The sequence below is a fragment of the Biomphalaria glabrata genome, chromosome 8 (assembly GCF_947242115.1).
Source record: "Biomphalaria glabrata chromosome 8, xgBioGlab47.1, whole genome shotgun sequence".
Lineage (NCBI taxonomy): Eukaryota > Metazoa > Mollusca > Gastropoda > Planorbidae > Biomphalaria > Biomphalaria glabrata.
In genome coordinates, this window is record NC_074718.1 from 25,557,529 (window position 1) to 25,577,933 (window position 20,405).

General features: G+C 34.9%; 1 protein-coding gene across 1 annotated transcript; it reads left to right on the plus strand.

Annotated features, from left to right (window-relative positions):
* The first annotated feature begins 4,867 nt into the window (after window positions 1–4,867).
* LOC106067147 (uncharacterized) lies at window positions 4,868–18,973 on the plus strand. The gene is made up of 3 exons (XM_013226288.2): window positions 4,868–4,981; window positions 8,367–8,561; window positions 13,999–18,973. The coding sequence occupies exons 2-3, from the start codon at window positions 8,395–8,397 to the stop codon at window positions 15,071–15,073; spliced, it is 1,242 nt and encodes a 413-aa protein (XP_013081742.2). The 5' UTR covers window positions 4,868–4,981; window positions 8,367–8,394; the 3' UTR covers window positions 15,074–18,973.
* The last annotated feature ends 1,432 nt before the right edge of the window (window positions 18,974–20,405 follow it).

Below are 20,405 nucleotides of genomic sequence, written 5' to 3' on the forward strand. Positions count from 1 at the left end.
TATTAAAGATCAACCTTGTATGTTCTGGAAGCAAGCCTACTTTTAATTACATTAGACAGTCTTAATATCAGAGCGACACATGTGGCTCTTACAAAATGATGACAACAAATAAATAGTTGAATAACTCTGATTACATCCACATCGAAACTACCACGAAAACATTTGATAAGAAAATATTAATAAGGATTAGTTTGATGTATTTTTTTTCCTTTCAATACTGATCAAGTAAGGTTTGATTGTTAATGGGGTAACTGTTGGCCTATTTAAGCTGCTCAACTGTTTTGCATCCATTTCTCTGATTATGTAGCCACATTTTCTCTTTTTTAGGGTGGGGAGAATGTAAGAAAATAAGTTCAAGTTTTGCTCCTAGGGGATAAAGTTGGGAATAAATGGAACAAGATTGTATTTGTTGATAGCATACAATTATGGATAATACTAATGGAATATGACAACTAGGGGAAAAAAGAGTAAAAACCTAATCCTTGTTATTTTGTTTAATCTTAATGTTCCTTCAAAACAACAAAATATTATTCTATGCAGATTCATGTTTTGATTTAGTCATTCCTGTAACAAGCTATGAACTGAAACTTTTTCAGATGCTCAGTACCTGCTACACACACATTAATTAAATACGTGCCCTGCCCAGCGTAACTGTCGGACCGTAAGAAGTTTCTCTATACTGTCCATACCGCGTTCGCAAGGTCATAGTTGTTTGTAGTGCGGTCTTGCCACCGTAGGTCCATGATGGGGCGCAAGCATCTTTGGTGAAAGCGTTCAAGTAGTCTTACTTGCTTTCTGTATTATAACCATAACTCAGATCATATATTAGAAGGGTTGAGAGAACCACAGCCTGGTAGACATTGATTTGATGTAGGCAGGTGGAGAGATTTATTCCGCCAAACTCACACCTGGAGGCGTCCATAAGCACTACTGGCCAAAGCAAATTCTTCAGGTGATCGATCTCTATAGTATTAGTCAGATTGAGCGATTTCATGCGACATTACCAAATCACGTGGGAAAGACAATGTTATTTTCACATGTGTATGCTGACCAGGTGTGGACTGGCTGTCTTAATCGGCCCGGGCATTTCTATGCAATCCGGCCCATAAAGTAGGCCTACATGCCACATGAGGGGCATCAAATTATACATATCCTCAAAATCAGTATGTGTCTATTCTTTAACATCTTCAATATGCAGTGAATTTGTTCACGAGCTTCTGGCATGCATACAAGACAGCATAATTACAGGATACACCCATTAAAAAAACATCTTTAAAATTCTGTCTCTATGACAGCAACCATCGCATCATCTGCATGTTCTCCTCGAATTCGGTTTCACTCCTAGCCATGTTCTCGGGCATGTGGAATTCAATTTACAAATCCAATTCGATTCTGACGCATATTGACTTCAAAATTTTCTTTGGTCACTTTGTTACACTGCTTAAGATAATAAATGTTTAATTGCAATAACTCCACCCTACCAATAACAATTCGTATGTGACTGGACATTCCATCTTTAACTGGAAGCGTTGTGATTGGTTCTCATATAGATTCATCCGAATATATTCACACCATGGGCGTATCGGAATTTAGTGACTGATTTTTTGCTTTGATTTTGTTTATTTTAGGTGAGATTTTAATACTAAACCATCACTTGCCCCAGCACAACCTAGGGGATTTTGAGTTTAAAACCCCTTACCAGGGGTTTTTGCAGTTAAATCCCACTCTTCTATAAAACAAAACAAACAAAAAAATGCAAACGACAATCCCCTATTTCCAAGAGCACAATTGACGATAAAACCCCTCTTCAATATAAAAAAAAAAGCAAACTACATACTCAAAATTCTATGAGCGTAGCCAAAGGGGTTTTGAGTTTACCCCCCCCCTCTTCAGCAGGGTTTGAAGCTAAAAAAATACCTCTTCAATATAAAAAAAAAAAGGTAATTACGCACTCAAAATGTTATGAGCGTAGCTTAATGGGTTTTGACTCAGTTTTGAGTTTAAACCCCCCATCAGCGGGGTTTGAAGGTAAAAAAAATACCTCTTTAATAATAAAAACAAAGCAAATTATACACTCAAAATGTTATGAGTGTAGTCAAAGGGGTTTTGAGTTTAACCTCCCCTCCAGTGGAGTTTGAAGCTAAAAAATACCTCTTCATTATATAAAAAAAAGCAAATTACTCACTCTAAAATCTATGAGCGTAGCCAAAGGGGTTTTGAGATTACCCCCCCCCCCCCCGCCCCCAGCGGGGTTTGAAGCTAAAAAATACCTCTTCATTATATAAAAAAAAGCAAATTACTCACTCTAAAATCTATGAGCGTAGCCAAAGGGGTTTTGAGATTAAACCCCGCCCCCAGCGGGGTTTGAAGCTAAAAAATACCTCTTCATTATATAAAAAAAAGCAAATTACTCACTCTAAAATCTATGAGCGTAGCCAAAGGGGTTTTGAGATTAAACCCCCCGCCAGCGGGGTTTGAAGCTAAAAAAATACATCTTCAGTGTAAGAAAAAAAAGCAAATTAAGCACTCAAAATGCTACGAGCGTTGCGAAAAAGGGTTTTGAGTTTAAACTCCCCCTTCAGAGGGGTTTGATGCTAAAAAAACCTCTTCAATATAAAAAAAAAGCAAATTACGCACTAAAATTATTTGAGCATAGCCAATCCTATTGGGGTTTTAGGTTTAAACCCATCTCCTACAGATGGCTTTTTTAAAAGTTTAAAACCCCTCCAGATGGTTTTGAGTTTAAAATTCCCCTAATGAGTGTTTTGAGGTGGAAAACCTCTATGTTCAATATTATTCTAAAACAAACTATAGTTACACATTTCTAGCAGTGGCGGGGCTCCATTAATAAAGTGCAGTGAATAGTCATCTGCTTAAATTGAAAAAACACTAAATGTGGCCCAACAAAGATGGCTAAGACAGATTTTAGGAGTCAGTTATAGAGATCGGGTCTAAATCAAGGAAATCCTATGCCGAAGTGGGAGTCGATACCTTAGTAAGATTGTGATAGAGCGTCGCATAAGGTTTGCGGGGCATGTTCTCCGACAAAATGAATTACGCATAAGAAGAGTTGCGATGACATCCTAGTACAACTTAGCGCCACACATTCATGGAGGTCCTCAGAGCAGGTGGGAAGAGGCTTCAGACATTACCAGTGACAGATTTTTATGGAAACAGCTTGACGGCAAATGCGACGAACGGCGCGAGAGGGTCTAAGTCAGTAAGAATAGCAAATTAGTTTTTTGAAACAAAACTTTTTTAATAGCAGGAAAATACACTGTAGATACCTCAGAATATGCATTTTGTTGGCTTTCAATACCAGAAATCGTGTTTGGCGGCGGGGCTCCGCCCCGCGATTGGGAAGCTCCTAGCGCTCCACCAGACACCCTTGCTGGCAAAGGCGGGGAATCTACAATTTTTCCACTAACTCCAGGAAGAACCTATTCTAGGGCACAATAATAAACGTCATCCGAAAGAATGAAGGGTCAGAATGTAATAAAGATGATGTACACACACACACATAAATAAATATTTTTTTTTCGCGGGTGGGGGGGGGGGGAAATCCCCCCTCGAAAAAAAATCCTGGCTACGCCCATGATTCACACCAACGCGAACTTTATATCTTTATTAATAATATAGGCCTTGTAATATAGCCTTGCTTGTTAATCGCTTAGTGTGTAGACCCCTATAAGGGATGAAGCCTACAGGAAGCACTGCTATTGGATGTAGGCTACTACATTTTTTCGAAAAATGCGTGAGATGAATAGGCTGCAGTATGCCTAATGCACCACAGAGTTTGTAAATCACGACGCGTTCCTTTTATAAAAGAATATTATAAAATCTTTCGACAATTAAGCCTAATACAAGTCTTAGTGGCATCCATGAGGCCCTTCTACCGGCCAAGTGAAACCGGCCCACCGGACATTTTTGCCCGAATGCCCATATAGCCATTCTGATGCGGACATATAAGTAGGCCCACGTCCTTCATTAAATTGCAATCAATCACTCAGAAGGCGTTTATAAGTAGGCCTACTTTTTGCAGTGATGTGACCCATGACACGCGTGTCGGGGTAACTCTAACTAATAAAATAAATCTTAAATTATTGTCACTTTGCCTATTTTGAATCATGATTATCTAAGATAATTGATCTGTATTTTAAATATAATTTAATATTTCAAATAAATTCCTGCATCTCGCAAGAATCCACATATTGATGAAACTATAAAAAAAAATCCAACAAAGCAATAGGGTTTATTAAAAGAAATTTCTATAAATCAAATAAGAACATAAAACTAAAATGCTATTTAACCTTGGTTAGGCCTATAATAGAATATGCATCTTCCGTTTGGGACCCCTCAACTCAAGAAAACATTAAGAAACTGGAACAGACACAAAATAGAGCAGTGAGAATCATAACAAACGAATATTCACATTTGACTAGAGTAACACCTTTAGTAAAATCACTAAATTTAGAAAGCCTTCAGGACAGAAGACTCAAAAGTAAAGTAGCAATTATACATAAAACATTGAACCATAATCTTCAAATACAAAAACAAAATTTAATAAAATATTCTGAAAGACACAAAGATAAAGGCACATTCCTCGTCCCATATGCTAGGACAAATTTGTACAAATACTCCTTCTTCCCTAGTGCTATTAGAGTATGGAATGGGTTGCCTGAGCTAGCCAGGAAAACCAGTGACTTGGCAGAATTTAAGTCATTGGTTAATATGCATGACTAAATGCATGACGCGTAGGACGTAATCATCTTCTTTTTTTGAAGTAACGTCTGTATAATATAAGATAAGATAAGTTATGCGACTTAGATCTGCATTCTACGCTTTGGACACTTCTGCTTTAGGCACTCTTCATTAAAAAAGTCTCGATATGCATTTTTCTTTCCAGGGGGTGTTAACTGTGTAAGTGTAAATTAAATGGGTTCTCTATGACAGTACTTGATAACAAATAAAAATATGATGGGTAAGTCTTGAGCTAAAGTCTAACTAGATCTAGATTTTAGATCCATATAGATCTATGTCTCTATGTATTATTGCACAAGTGACCAGGCACAAGATCTAATCTATAAATCCATAAATTATTACAGACTAGATTTAGATCATTCTAAACTAAAAGTTTCAAAAGTACAACATAATAACATTCATAACATTGTGATTGTGATTGTAACAATCAACAACGCCACCGACAACTTGAACTTCGTCTTACTTAACTAACTACTGTCTCTTACTCTTCTTATAAATAGTAGTCTTATTACTAGTCTATTATATAGATCTAGATCTCTACTCTAGATCTAGATCTATATAGTAAAGTTATGTAAGAATCTAGTGGTCTAGAGTCTAGATGAAGACTTTATCTAGACTAGTCACTAGTCTATAGATATCTAGTATAGCATGTTAAACATGCTGAACAGAAATTTCAAAGGTTTTTGGATTTGATCCTCTCCCTAATGAAAGTGTTGAAACATCTTTAAAAATCCTGACGCAAGTTGACAAGATGATTCTTTAAAATCCCTTAATTCATGGGAAAACAAAAAAATCAAAAACAACTCTACCAAGGTCCAGTGCAACTGTTGTGAGAGCTGTGCAAAAACAATTGTGAAGGCTTAAATGACGAAGACCTTGTAGATTTTGAATTTGTGTGCAGCTCTTAATTGTTGCCCCTGTCTTTTATATTTAGTAGTTTATTTAATTCGGACATTACATGAATTCGGACAATCACTGTTTTTGTGGTCATTAAATAATTATTTTAATATTTATTATAAAACTAGCGCGCTGTATAATGTTCTTGTCCATTTTCCAATGATTCTGGCCCAATTTCCTTCCATTTAGCTATCTTTTTATGTAAGAAAAATGAATTTCAAATTTGTAAGTCAGGTTGTTTTTTTTTTCTATATAGATGTTACCCGGATGACTTTACCTCTTCCTAGGGTTAAGACTATATTTTTTGATTGGCTAAGTCTATACTAATGAGCCCGGCAATATTTATTCTGTTTTTGGAGCTGATTTATTTGATTCATAAGCCAAGTTGTTTGATTCCATAAAAAAAAAAAATAGGGTGTCCGAATTAAATTACGATTTTCTTATCAAAATTTATTTCAGACAGCCAGTTTTGGACATCAATGTTAATGATCTTATATTATATTTGTTCGTTTTTTTTTTTTGTTTTTTTTTTTTTAGAGAGAATAAATGGGCAAATGTTTGGAGTGAGCTTGGTACATTGAATGAAGTTAAATGCTTAGATCTAGACCTACTAGATAGATCTAGATTTATATAGAGAGAATATATAGAAGAGGATTCAGTTTGGCAAGAATGGCTATCCTAACCTGTACTATACTACAAAAGATCATCTGTATTAGAAATTTATTAAATTAATAAACAAAAAACACAAACATTCAACACACATCTAATCATGCAAACATAATATAAGTCTAAAAGTCGGTCTTGTATAGAAGTCAGTATCCCAATAACCTAATTTAGGTAGAATAAGTGTGTTCATATTTTTATTTTTTGTGTTTGCATTTATGCATAATCAGAATACATCTTAATAATGTGAGGGGCTATGCCTGGGGATCTCAAAATTTAGTTAATGTTAATATAGAATTAAAATCTGAGTTTATTGATGCCTAAATATAGAGACTGTCCAAAATAAATTATGGTGTCCGGAATCAAATAATATTGGTCGAATTGGTCCGAATTAAATGAAAACACATGGCCTCTTTGACCTTAAATATAAAAACAAATATAGGTTAGGGGTACAAATATAAGTAGTCAACCTTATTCTCCTTAAACTAAAGGAAGATTTTGATACTTCATTTTCTTTTCTATGTCAAACCATTGTAAACTAATGCGCTGTCAAGGTCAAACTTTCAAATTTGGGCCTATAGATGTCCAAAATAGCATAAATTACTCTATATGCACTCAACTTAAGGATATCGAATGTTAATGCATGCAAATCAGTTTGTAAATGTTTATCTTTTCCATATATCTAATATAAATGAACATGTTAATCAAACAAATATAATATGTAAATATGTATCATTGACATTTATTTATATATCATATGTATTTTAATCTGTCTAGATCAATTGCAATAAATATTGTTTGTACATAAATGTGTTAAAAAAAATTGTCAATAGATATGTTTACAAAAGTCTTTTGAATTTTAATATGAAATTTTTCTTTAAAGATGTAATAAAATATAATATATAACTATTTAAATAGCAGCAATAATGACAAGTGCTATTAGCATTAAAGCAACACTTTAGGGCAGTAAATAGGAGGAGAGATTGGGGGAGGGGGCTGGACGTGTCACCTGTGTGAAGTTATCGAACTTTCCAGGTCAAGGAAAAGTAGATCTTTGTGTGAGGCATCAAGAAGAGTGACAACTAGTCTATGATTTTAATTGTGCAGGGCTAAAATAATAATAACAATAGTAATAATATTATAATAAATAACAATCTTTATTATCCACCAGAAAATTTGTTTTAGAAATAAGAAACTGATTTAATTTAAGTAAGGAATTTGAATAGTAATTACTATATATAGTACATTCCTAATAAATGCGTATTCATTTATTGTTGAGACCATTCAATATATAGCATGGAAACAATGTCTGTAGATTGTTAGACCCCCAAAACCTTCTGACATGAATTTCATCACTCCATATGCATAGGCAACTAATTGTCAAAAAGCTAATGATTTTTCCAATACTTTCTTTTTTTTCCCTATGTCTAACCATTGTTGAGCTAAAAAATTTAAAGAAAATAGCTTCTGAATGTGTCCAGACATGATAATTTAGTAGCGTTAACTATATAACATGTAGTGGCTTGTGCTGGGATGTCCACCAATGTGGGTCTGTGGGGAGCGCTGTAGGCCTAAGTTTAATTTATTAGCAGTTCTCTTTTGTATCCACATGAAAAAAAAAAAAGTAGTAAATGACCCCTTTCTGATCTTGCAATCTATAGGGCAGATGATCTATAGGTCTGCTGTTTCTTTGGCTGATGTTTAAGAAGGGTGTCATGTGGCCAGCACAATAACCAACCACCTTTATTTTCTCCCTCTAATGTCAAGTACCCGTTACAGTTGGGTAGACTCAGGGGCGTCAAAAAATCAAAAAATTCAAAATCTTAGTTTTTCACTGAGATTAGAATCCAAGAGCCTTTGATTCAGAAGCCAAACACACATCCCCATCCACAGGAAAGTATTTTTATTATTATTTTTTTTAAATTTAGAATTGTAAGAATCATAAATTCAGTTTTTCAGCTGTACATTTTGGATTCTCATAAAATAATTTTGAATATTATTGCATTGAAATTGAAATATGGAATGAATTGCTTTTTTTCTTTAAGGTTAGATGAATATCAAGTATTTGAAAATATGGCAGCAGCGAGGATGTGCCAATGTAAAGAACTTGTTGAATCACATGACCTTGTGGGGCTCAAGAAAGTTATTGAGGACCCTAACATCACATGTTGTCTTTATCCGTGCCATTTTCAGCCTGGTCTTCATAAGCGCATGAGACAATATATCATTAAAAACCAAAGGTATTTGTCACGGATGAATGTGTGTATGTTTGTATAATCTATTTTTACACTCTGCGCGAATGACCAGAAGTGTGTTTGTTGTCAGAGACCAGCGTGTGTGATATGCAGTAAAGCTGATTAAAGTTTTTGTGTTTGATCTAGTGACACCTAGACATAGCAAGACTTAGGGTAGTTTCTACAGAGTTATAAGTAGATAGAGTTATATAATAGGAAAGCTGTGACATATTTGGAGGCTCGTTTATCTGTTACTTGACTTAATCTTTGAAGACAATAGGCCATTGTGAAAAGGTCATGGGCAAAGAAGGTTGTGAAGTGTGTGCGCTCACGTGCAACGGCGGGAAAAAACTAAGTCAATCAGCCGAGACGAAACCAGGTCAAACACAGTGATAAAACTATTTGTGTTGTTTATATTTGATGCTACACACATAAACAAAAATGGCAGAGGGATTAACACAGTTAATAGCTGCTGTAAAAGAGATGGGATTGTCGGGGACAGCTCTACAGGAGTGGGTGAAAGCTGGAAAAGAAAGAAAAAGAACACAGAGAGCGTAAGGAACATGTTAAAGAGAGAGAGAAGAAAGAGCTAAAGAAAGAGAGGCGGTTGAAAGAGCTAAAGAAAAACAGGCTGATGTAGAAATACACAAATTGAGAGTCAGAGAGTTGGAGCTTAGGGAGACGAAAGGAGAAATCAAAGAGCATATAAAACCTGTATGGAAACCAAAGTTGCCACCTTTCAATGAGAACGTGGATCAAATGGATGCATATTTGGCGAGATTTGAAGTGCATGCTCAAGCTACAGATATACCTAAAACTCAGTGGGGAAGTCATCTATACACATTGTTACAGGGAAAGGCACTGCTAGCTTGTATCAACTTTTCTAAGAGAGATCTAGAAGAATATGACAAGGTTAAAGAAGTACTAATGAAAAGATACAACTTGACAGATGATGGGTATAGAGAGAAGTTCCATAAAGCTAAACCAGAGAGAAACCAGCCATTCCATGAATTTGTTGAGGAAATTACTAGATACCTAATGCGTTGGGTTGAATTGTCTAACACTGAAAAGACATTTGAAGGTCTCATTGATTTGTTCATCAGAGACAATATCCTCACATCTTGCAACCCTCAGTTAGTGGCTTTTCTACATGAAAGGAAACCAAAAGATGTTCCAACAACTTTAAAGTTGTGTCAGCAATATATTACTGCACATCCAGAGCAGACAATTCAGAGAGAGGAAGACTTGATAACTAGCAAGTTTGCATTTGCTGCAAAGACTAACGATAACAGAAGTCGCTTTAAACAAGAATGGAGACAGGACCATCTGCAGAAAAGAAGTGTTGGTGAAAAAAAAAATGTTTTAAGTGTTTAAAAACGGGACATTTAGCAGCCCAATGTAGAAACAAAAGCCCATTAAGACGAAATGAGACTATGGGTTCAAGCAGAAGTCAGGAGTTTAAAACCAGCAACAGGAGAAGACTGACTGGACATCCATACAATGCGTCAGTTTGCATAGACTATCAACATGGTGAACAACTCCCTCATGAAGCTGATCATATCCAGATGGCTGGAGCTGTAACTTGTGACGCTGGGAAATTAAAAATGTATCCTGGATTTGTTGGGAAGAAATCTATTTGGGTCTTGAGAGACACAGGAGCGACCACAATCGGAGTGAAGAGACTACATGTGCACCCTCACCAGTTGACCGGTAAGAAAGTCCAGTTTATGACATTTGGAGGAACAATTGAAGAATATTCCACAGCTGTCATTGACATTGATACGCCATTTTGATCTGGGAAAGTTGAAGCCTGCAGCTGACTTGATTCTAGGAAACGTGAATGGCATAACTGAGCCCACCATCACAGATATCTACAAGTGGCAAAGGTTAGCAATGTCAGAAGTTACAAATGCGGTAACAAGATCTCAATCTGGTGTGATAGATAAAATGGGACAACCGATCCTACATAGTCAGATTGAACAGCCAGAATCAGATGTGACATCCAGTTATGCATTGAAACAAAAGAAGGACCAAACATTTGAATTGGCAGAGCATCCCACCAGTAAATTTAAAGTGAAAAATGGGCTTCTGATGAGACAAGATAAGAAAGAGAAACTACAGCTAGTCGTTCCTGCCGCAGACAGAAAAAGAATTTTGGAGTTAGGTCATGACTCACCTTTTGCGGGTCATATGGGGACAGCACAAACAAGGAAAAGAATTCTGAATAACTTTTACTGGCCAGGAATATTTAAAGATGTGAAAAAATATTGTTCAGCATGCAGCACTTGTGCCAGTACAAAGCCCAGAGATCGTTATACAAAAGCCCCATTACAGGTCACAGATCTGCAAGATAGACCATTGCAGAAAGTAGCCGTAGACATTGTGGGTCCCATAAACCCTATGTCTAAAAGAGGATACAGATACCTATTAGGCAGAACATTCGTACTCCGCACAGATCACGCACCCTTACGCTGTTTAAACACACATAAGTCGGTGAATTCCAGGGTAACTCGCTGGGTCCTGATGCTTCAGGACTTACAGTTCGAAGTGCAGCATATTCCAGGTAAAGGAAACGTCGTAGCGGACATTCTGTTATGCTTATCATAGATATAAGCCTACGTGGCTTATCACAAGCATGTGTTGCTTCATCAAAGACTTTGTGTCTTCAACAGTTTGGACTTTGTTGCTTGATGGTAGACTTTCTGTCTACAACTAAGACTTTGTGTCTTCATCTTTTAAGACTGTGTGTCTTCATCTTTTAAGACTGTGTGTCTTCATCTTTTAAGACTTTGTGTCTTCATCTTTTAGGACTGTGTGTCTTCATCTACTAAGACTGTGTGTCTTAAATATAGACTGTGTGTCTATTACTTAGTCTGTGTGACTACATTGAAGTCTGTGTGACTACATCAAGATCTTTGTGACAATGTTTAAGTCTGAATGACTACATAACCGCCTGTGTGGCATACCCAAAGCCTTTGTGGCCTATCGAACGAACATTTTTGTTTATTGTGGTGTAATATTTACTTTTTGTTTTATAATCGTTTTATTTAGTGATCTTTGTAAAAATCGATTATAATTTTAGGAGGGGCGAGATGTCACGGATGAATGTGTGTATGTTTGTATAATCTATTTTTACACTCTGTGCGAATGACCGGAAGTGTGTTTGTTGTCAGAGAGTGGTTAGACAGAGACCAGCGTGTGTGATATGCAGTAAAGCTGATTAAAGTTTATGTGTTTGATCTAGTGGTTTAATTTATTTATTTCATTAACTACAGCTGAACCAGGGACACCTAGACGTAGCGAGACTTAAGGTAGTTTCTACAGAGTTATAAGTAGATAGAGTTATATAATAGGAAAGCTGTGATAGTATTTAATAACAATAATAATAATAATTTATGTGTAAAAGTAAAAAAAATAACCCAACTTCCTTCTCGTTTGCCTGCATTATAACACTATAAGTATATTTTCAAAGTATATCTGTCATCAAGCTGTAGATAGAAAGTGTAGGTACACAACAATTTGGCTGAAAGGTTGTGGCGATAATTTATAAAAACAAAACTTCTGTAATAAACATTCTTTTTACAAAGCTTATATCAACTCTGTCTGTCTGGTGAAATTTGGCAAAAATTATTTCTTCTGGTTTAAGTATTTTTTTTTCTTGTTTCACTATTCTATACTACTGTAGTATTTAAAGTATACATTCCCCCACCAAAAAAAAACTTGTAATAATTTTGACTATTTCATAAACCCATATTCTGAACTATGGATGGCTGCGTGGTGATGTAGTATTTGGTCAGAATGTTGTCTCGTTGGTACCGGGTTTGAACCCTGCCAGCTGCAATCCCTTGCCATCCTATGGGAGGTTAGGGCTAGGGCTGAGGGTGTAGTAATCCTCAATGCTGAGGGAAAATTTGAAACATGTCAGACATAGAAACTATATAAAGGTCAGATTCTTAGCTAAGACTATCATTTTCGTGTTAACAAAAAACTGCTTAGATTTTTCCCATCAATGTTTCATTTTTTTTTGGCAATATTAAAACCTACATACACATTATAATATTTGTGGCATATTAGTGACATAACAATAACTACACAACAAATTTAAATCCCAAATCTATTGGTCTAAAATAACTTGCTCTTTACATCAAAATCTGCTTAAACACAAACACATATACAAAACATTGACATGTGTGATTCTTTTGAAAGACATAATAAAATGAACAAATATAATGTAGCAATTGGAGATTTTCAGGATAAACTAAACAATGTCAAGGATGCCAAATTAAACTTCACTGTTGTAAACTAAATTAAAATGAAGTCAGCTATAATCTGCCCATGTGGATTATCACCAGAGAATGCCGACCACATCCTCCAAAACTGCTCTCTTTACCAAGAGGCCTGTATAAGACACTGGCCCCAAAACACCCCAATAGAAAGAAAACTATATGGAGAGCTCCCTGATTTGGAAACCACTGCGCAGTTCATCTCATATATTGATCTAGTCATCTGAACGCTCCAACATAACAATGAGAACGAAGAAGAAGAAGCTATAATATTAACAATATCTAAAAGCTGGACAGTTGATCTTTATATAAAATCTCCTTTATTACCACTAGTTAGTTGCCCATTTGTTTTGAAATAAGTTTTAATTGATAGATTGAAAGTCTAAAAAGTTGTACAAACTTCTTACCAGACTGACAGAGTGAGTTGATATAAGTGTATTAATAATAGTAATAGACAACAATTATCTTTCTTTTAAATATAATCTCCCTTAGGTTTATGTTTTGTTTCAAAAGTGTATTTTTTAATGAAAAAATGGGTTGCATGATTAATTTTTAAAACAAAAAGGCTTGCTTTTAGAACAAGAAAGTAGTGTTGCCCTTTAATATCTTTTCTGAACTAAAGTAAAATAAATAAATAAATAAACTGGTATTGGTTAAAGCCCTGAACTTAAATATCTTTTCTAAACCATTTTTGCTTATTTTTTAAAACTCTCTTAAATTTTTTTTATTTCAAAAAAGTGTTTAGGATATATATATATATATATATATATATGTCTCCTTCTGTCTTGGAAGACAATGGATGTGCCCAGGTGATTCAATGGCTTTGAATTCGTCTTCAGACTGGGCAGAACCTGGTGTGACTGATCAAGCCGATTCTGGAGAGGCAGAGTTTTTCACAGTTCGTGCATGTATATGCATCTGACTTACGGCTAGTTGACAGGGCAGCTTTCTTCTTCTTTCTCTTGACTGATGCAGCTTCGTTTCTTTTGCACTTGGCGAAGTTCGTACCAGCACATACAGTTTTTAATTAAGTAGTGCATATATACATGTATATTATGCTCAAAAAAGTTTAGCATATCAAATAAGTAATGACATGTTCAAAATCAGCAATCAGTAAATTTAATAAAGTCTATCAACTTTTATTGTTTTTTTTTTTTCAGTGTTGTCGAACAGGCTTGTATGCTTGGCTACTTTGACATAGTAGAACTTTTCTTGAACAATGGCTGCAGTGCAAATTTACCAACAAGCCATGGACGTCTGATTCATTCAGTACTCTTGGCCATAAAATCTAATCGTAAACTGGTTGAGAGTGGAGCTGCACAGAGACTTGTCCACCTTTTATTAACGATGGACTGTGATGTCAACGTCAAAAACTACAATGGGAAATCCCCTCTGTTGCTAGCTGCCGAGCTTGCTGATGCTGGGATCATGGAAGAGTTGCTGGACCACTGCTTGGATTGGCAACTGACAGGTGATGCTCAGTGCTACTGGCAATCTCCAGTGCACATGGTGTGCATGAATGGCAGTGTGGAGTGTCTCAATTTGTTACTGTCTCGACTCCATATTGCAGATCTGTATATGGGGGACCTAAAGAACTACACACCAATGTCATGTTCTCTATTAGTTCTCAAAAACAATTTGGTGTTTCATACTGACGGAAGGGGTGAAGAGTCTTTGCTTAGAGTTCAGTATAGTCACATAGCTATCATTGAGCTTTTAATAGAGGCAAGTAGAACTCCAGTTCGACTGCTCAAGCCAGACTACAATTATTTCCCCATAAATCTGCAAATAATACGTCTTGCCCTTGAGATAGCTAACCAGTATGAAATAGAAAGAAATCAGTATGCTACAAGGGGTGCATCTTTTGGTTCCAGTGGTTTTCTTAACTGGCAGGCAAACTATATCTCGTCGCCAGATGAAGAAGAAGAAAGAAAGATAGTGTCTCCTTATGCAGAGCTGGTACGCATGCTGGTTCATTCTTGTAATATAGACTCTGTTCTTCTTAAGGACATTGTTGCTTTGAGGAGCAAGTATCCCTTTATCAAGAGCCTGCTCGATGAAATAGAAGAACTTGTGACAAAGAGGTCATCTCCTGAACACATACGATTTTGTTTAATGGATGCTGCCCGACAGGTTATTCGTGTCCTTGCATCCCAGTGTAACACTCTTGGACAATTGGAACAGTTGCCACTGCCACGAAAGTTGATAGACTTTATTAAATTTACTGATTTCTGATTTTGAACATGTCATTACACATTTGATATGCTAAATTGTTTTGAGCATAATTGGATTGCACACTATCTGTTTTAAGATTAGTGTGACATGGAGAAGGGAAAAATAGATATTATCAGAATAAAAATGATTTTAAAAAAATATGTGCTTCTATTAGAAATAAATTAGTTAAAATAGTAATTCGGCATTTTGAAAAGAAATCTGCTGGCACACATTGCAATATCAACCAAAAGCAATATTTGTCTTTTGATCTGCAGGTTATTATTTCTAACACTCTTTGAATTTGCTGCATGAGCAGATGGTATATCAGTTGTTGACCATTGTGGTCCAAGATGTTCCTAGTCCAAGGCTTATTGCACATTGAAATAAGTTACCATTTTTTTGTGGGAATTAAACCAAAAACTTCACATTTTTTTTTTTTCAGGAAAAAAAATTGAAATTATATAATTTTTGAACCAGAAGATCAGCCTCTGATATTTTAAAATCTAGTTTCAAATATGAGCTAATGTTTTGAAAGTAACTACTCAGTGGTGCCTATTGATCTGTGACTATGTTAGCCTAACACAGTTTTTGTGTGACAATCAACTTATACAATTCTGTACCATATTGTAGCGACACCTTTTTAAAAACAATGGGGAAGGAATGAATTTCTGTTTTTAATTTTGGCTTCTTCTATCACACCTAAATGCAGTGTTGTGTACAAAACATGTACCGGTATGCTGTAACTACATTTTTTACAGAATCTTTTGCTTTACTTTGAAACCAATATTTAATTCTCAGTTTTGTTAGTATTTTTTAAAAATATTATATTTTTATTTTAAAATTTCTTTCAGATGAACACATCTACATATAAGTGTGGTTAATTTGATGAAATAAAAATTACTTAAGCCTCTTTTTTAAGAGAAATTAATATCTTGAAGTCTCCAACAAAAAACAAAGAAAGCCACTTACTGAAGTTCCCTTTTTCCCTTTTTGCTGCACTGCATCACATTTTTTTTTAGTTGCTTATGTGAAAGAATTTTCCAGATGAATACTTAAACCATCTTTTGTTCTTATTTTCAGTAATATGTTTAAAAAATTCATTTATTAGTCAAAAGCAAAGTCACTAGGGGGTGGCGTAGCAAGGGTTCATAATGCCTGCTCCCTCGGCTCCTTTTGAAACCCTCTAATAAACAAAGTAAAACTTGTCTCAAATAATGCCACACTTATTGCAATAGTCAGAAATTAAAAAAATCTGTGAATATTTGAGATTGAGTCATTTAGGAAAATTGTAAAAAAATTCAAGTGTTCTACAGGTTCTTGCTCTTAAAGTTGAGAGGTTTCTGAAGAAACTATGAGAACCATTGAAGTCTTTTTCACTTCAGTCAAAATTTGTTTTTGTTAATGTCACTAGGGGCTTTATCGATATTGATTTCAGTCTGAGGATTGAATAGTTGTGAAGGCCATGAAAATACTTATTTATGTGCAACATTAGGATTACTCTTTGTTTGAATGAAGTCAATGAAAGACACCTATAACAGTCTACTGTAAGACTTGTGAAGCTTGATTCAGCTATGAGATTTCACTTTTTTCAAAAATAATCCAGAAAAATTTAGCTTGTTTTGCTAATTTACCAGACCTGATCACTGAATAATATGATATTTGTATTTGTGGTGACATGCAGGTAGTCGGTACCAAGCTTATTTCTTTACATGTTCACTCAAGACTGGATCGTGTTGGGATAGTAATTTCATCATCACAAGAGATTCCCTTGATTTTTTTTCTTTTGAATTTTTTTTTTTTTTTTGCAATGCTTATGTAAAGACATGCAGGTATTAGGTACCTATCTTTGTTTATGTTCTCTCAAGACTGGATCATTTTTGGTTAGTCACTATCTCCAAGAGATTCCCTTGAGTTTTGTCCATCAAATTCTTTTTATAATGCCTGCAGAGGAATTTATTGTAGCTAATTTTACTTGCTTGAGGTCTGCCAGCAAACATTTTTATGCAAACATTATTTCTGGTTAACTTAACAGTATTATTTTTTTTTTTCATACAATATGAATCTGAAGATGCAAAGTTCATTTCTAGCTGTCAGGATAGCATGATTTTGTGTGCATGTTGTTATTTGTCTAATGTTTGAATTATAAAGTGAAATAGCTTCAACTGTATTGATTCTTACCTTCTAAATATTGTTTTTGATAATATAGAATGATTAGAAATAAGTTTGAAATACGTTGGAGTTATATATTTCTTAACAAATTAGAACTGGGAAGATTTTTCCATCCACTTATTTATAAAAAAACAACTGCTACCTTAAACTTGTACATTGTTATAACTTTTTACATGACAAGATACAAAATTGAAAGATAAAAATTCAAAGTCGTATCTGCTTACTTGTCAATAGACCCAGGTTCTATATGAGAGAATAGAATGCAACAATAAACCCAACTTAGTTGGTAGAGTAGAAAACAACATTTCAGATATTTTATTGCAAAAAGTGTTTCATAAATCAATTTCCATTCTCTTTAAAAAGTTTTTTTTTCTCTTCACCTTGACTCACTTCTTAAGTAAAAAACAAATTTTCTGAAATGTCCTTGTTTTTTTTTTTTTAAACCATCTGCCCTGCTATTCTTCTCTAAACCATCTGCCCTGCTATCTTTCTCTAAACCATCTGCCCTGCTATCTTTCTCTAAACCATCTGCCCTGCTATTCTTCATTAAACCATGTGCTCTGCTATTTTTCTCAAAACCAAGGCAATGTGTACAATAGCATGCTGAGGACAAGTTGTACTAAGAAGATCAAATAGAATCTAGACCTAAGCTAAAATCTGACCTCTTTACAAAGCTTGTATCTACTCAGTCTGTCTGTCTGTTACAATTTTTGAACACACTATTTCTCACCTAAACATTCTCGGACCAAGTTGAAACTTTACACTATTATTTATTTTACCTAACAGAAACATGAATCCTTAAAAAGGATTAACCAATTAGCTAACAGATTACTGGTAATTAATTATTTTGTTTGATACCAAAAAAGGGAAATAAAGTCTTCATTATTGACAGTTGTAAATGTGAAGATCTTCCTTTTTATTTATCTATTATGCTTGTTATTTTTGTTGTTGACTAAACACTATAGAAGAACTTATTAATGTTTGGTCTTACATGTGACTTTCCTTGACGTCCCAAGCTCCTTATGGACTCATTGGTATGGATCATTGGCTAACACGTTGACACAGTCATGTAAGCCTAGCGTTGTCTTTGTACTTAGATACCTAAGTTTTGTAAACTTCATTATTCATCGCCTTTGTCTTATATTTATTAATATTTGTTTCATGTGTAAACCAAACAGCTAAACATCACATTATCTGTCTTCTTAAAGGGAGGTGGTGGGAAGGTGTAGAAATAAAATCTCCAAACATTTCTTGTGACGCAACTCTCACACATGAAATGTTAATGTACTTAAAAGATTGGGAAAGAAGTTTATTTTTAAATAACAACTCCTGTACACATGTCTGCTTGTAGGTAGCTATAAGATTATTATGATCAGAGTTTCTGACATCAAAAGATTATGTAAAAGTTGTTCATTTTAAAGTTATTCTGTAAATAAAAACAGAATAACTTTGTATAGAAATCAGAGTGTCAGAACAGAGTTTATTTACAGTAGCTTTTAAATGGTGCGGGGACCTTTTACCCACGATTCTACTACTACTTTTTTTTATTACTGCCTCCTATGTGTTGGTATGTAAGTTATTGATTTCAGCCAGTTGGTGTTTGTAATTACTTTGATTACCAAATGGAACACTAGACTGTCTCACAGTGAACCATTATGACCAAAGAAGTGCATGCTTTCAATGAACATATTTAATGTGATATGAAAAGATGATGCATGTAATTCAAATACAAATAAATCTTATATTATTATACCATTGACTCTTGTCTTTGTGTTCTTATGCTTTTTGAATGTTCATTGTAAATAGCTAGGCAGGTCAAGTACATGATCAAGGAGACTATTTGAACAGGAGCTAAGCATGAACTTCAAGTGATCATTGTCTAATCAACAGAAGCTAAGCATGAACTTCAAGTGATCATTGTCTAATCAACAGAAGCTAAGCATGAACTTCAAGTGATCATTGTCTAATCAACAGAAGCTAAGCATGAACTTCAAGTGATCATTGTCTAATCAACAGAAGCTAAGCATGAACTTCAAGTGATCATTGTCTAATCAACAGAAGCTAAGCATGAACTTCAAGTGATCATTGTCTAATCAACAGAAGCTAAGCATGAACTTCAAGTGATCATTGTCTAATCAACAATATATATATATATATATGGCTCCTTTTGTCTCGAAAGGCAATGGATGCGCCCAAGTGAGTCACTGAATCAACAATAGCTAAGTATGAACTTCAAGTGATCATTGTCTAATCAACAGAAGCTAAGCATAAACTTCAAGTGATCATTGTCTAATCAACAGAAGCTAAGTATGAACTTCAAGTGATCATTGTCTAATCAACAGAAGCTAAGCATAAACTTCAAGTGACCATTGTCTAATCAACAGAAGCTAAGCATGAACTTCAAGTGATCATTGTCTAATCAACAGAAGCTAAGCATGAACTTCAAGAGATCATTGTCTAATCAACAGAAGCTAAGCATGAACTTCAAGTGATCATTGTCTAATCAACAGAAGCTAAGCATGAACTTCAAGAGATCATTGTCTAATCAACAGAAGCTAAGCATGAACTTCAAGAGATCATTGTCTAATCAACAGAAGCTAAGCATGAACTTCAAGTGATCATTGTCTAATCAACAGAAGCTAAGCATGAACTTCAAGTGATCATTGTCTAATCAACAGAAGCTAAGCATGAACTTCAAGTGATCATTGTCTAATCAACAGAGCTAAGCATGAACTTCAAGTGATCATTGTCTAATCAACAGAAGCTAAGCATGAACTTCAAGTGATCATTGTCTAATCAACAATATATATATATATATATGGCTCCTTTTGTCTCGAAAGGCAATGGATGCGCCCAAGTGAGTCACTGAATCAACAATAGCTAAGTATGAACTTCAAGTGATCATTGTCTAATCAACAGAAGCTAAGCATAAACTTCAAGTGATCATTGTCTAATCAACAGAAGCTAAGTATGAACTTCAAGTGATCATTGTCTAATCAACAGAAGCTAAGCATAAACTTCAAGTGACCATTGTCTAATCAACAGAAGCTAAGCATGAACTTCAAGTGATCATTGTCTAATCAACAGAAGCTAAGCATGAACTTCAAGAGATCATTGTCTAATCAACAGAAGCTAAGCATGAACTTCAAGTGATCATTGTCTAATCAACAGAAGCTAAGCATGA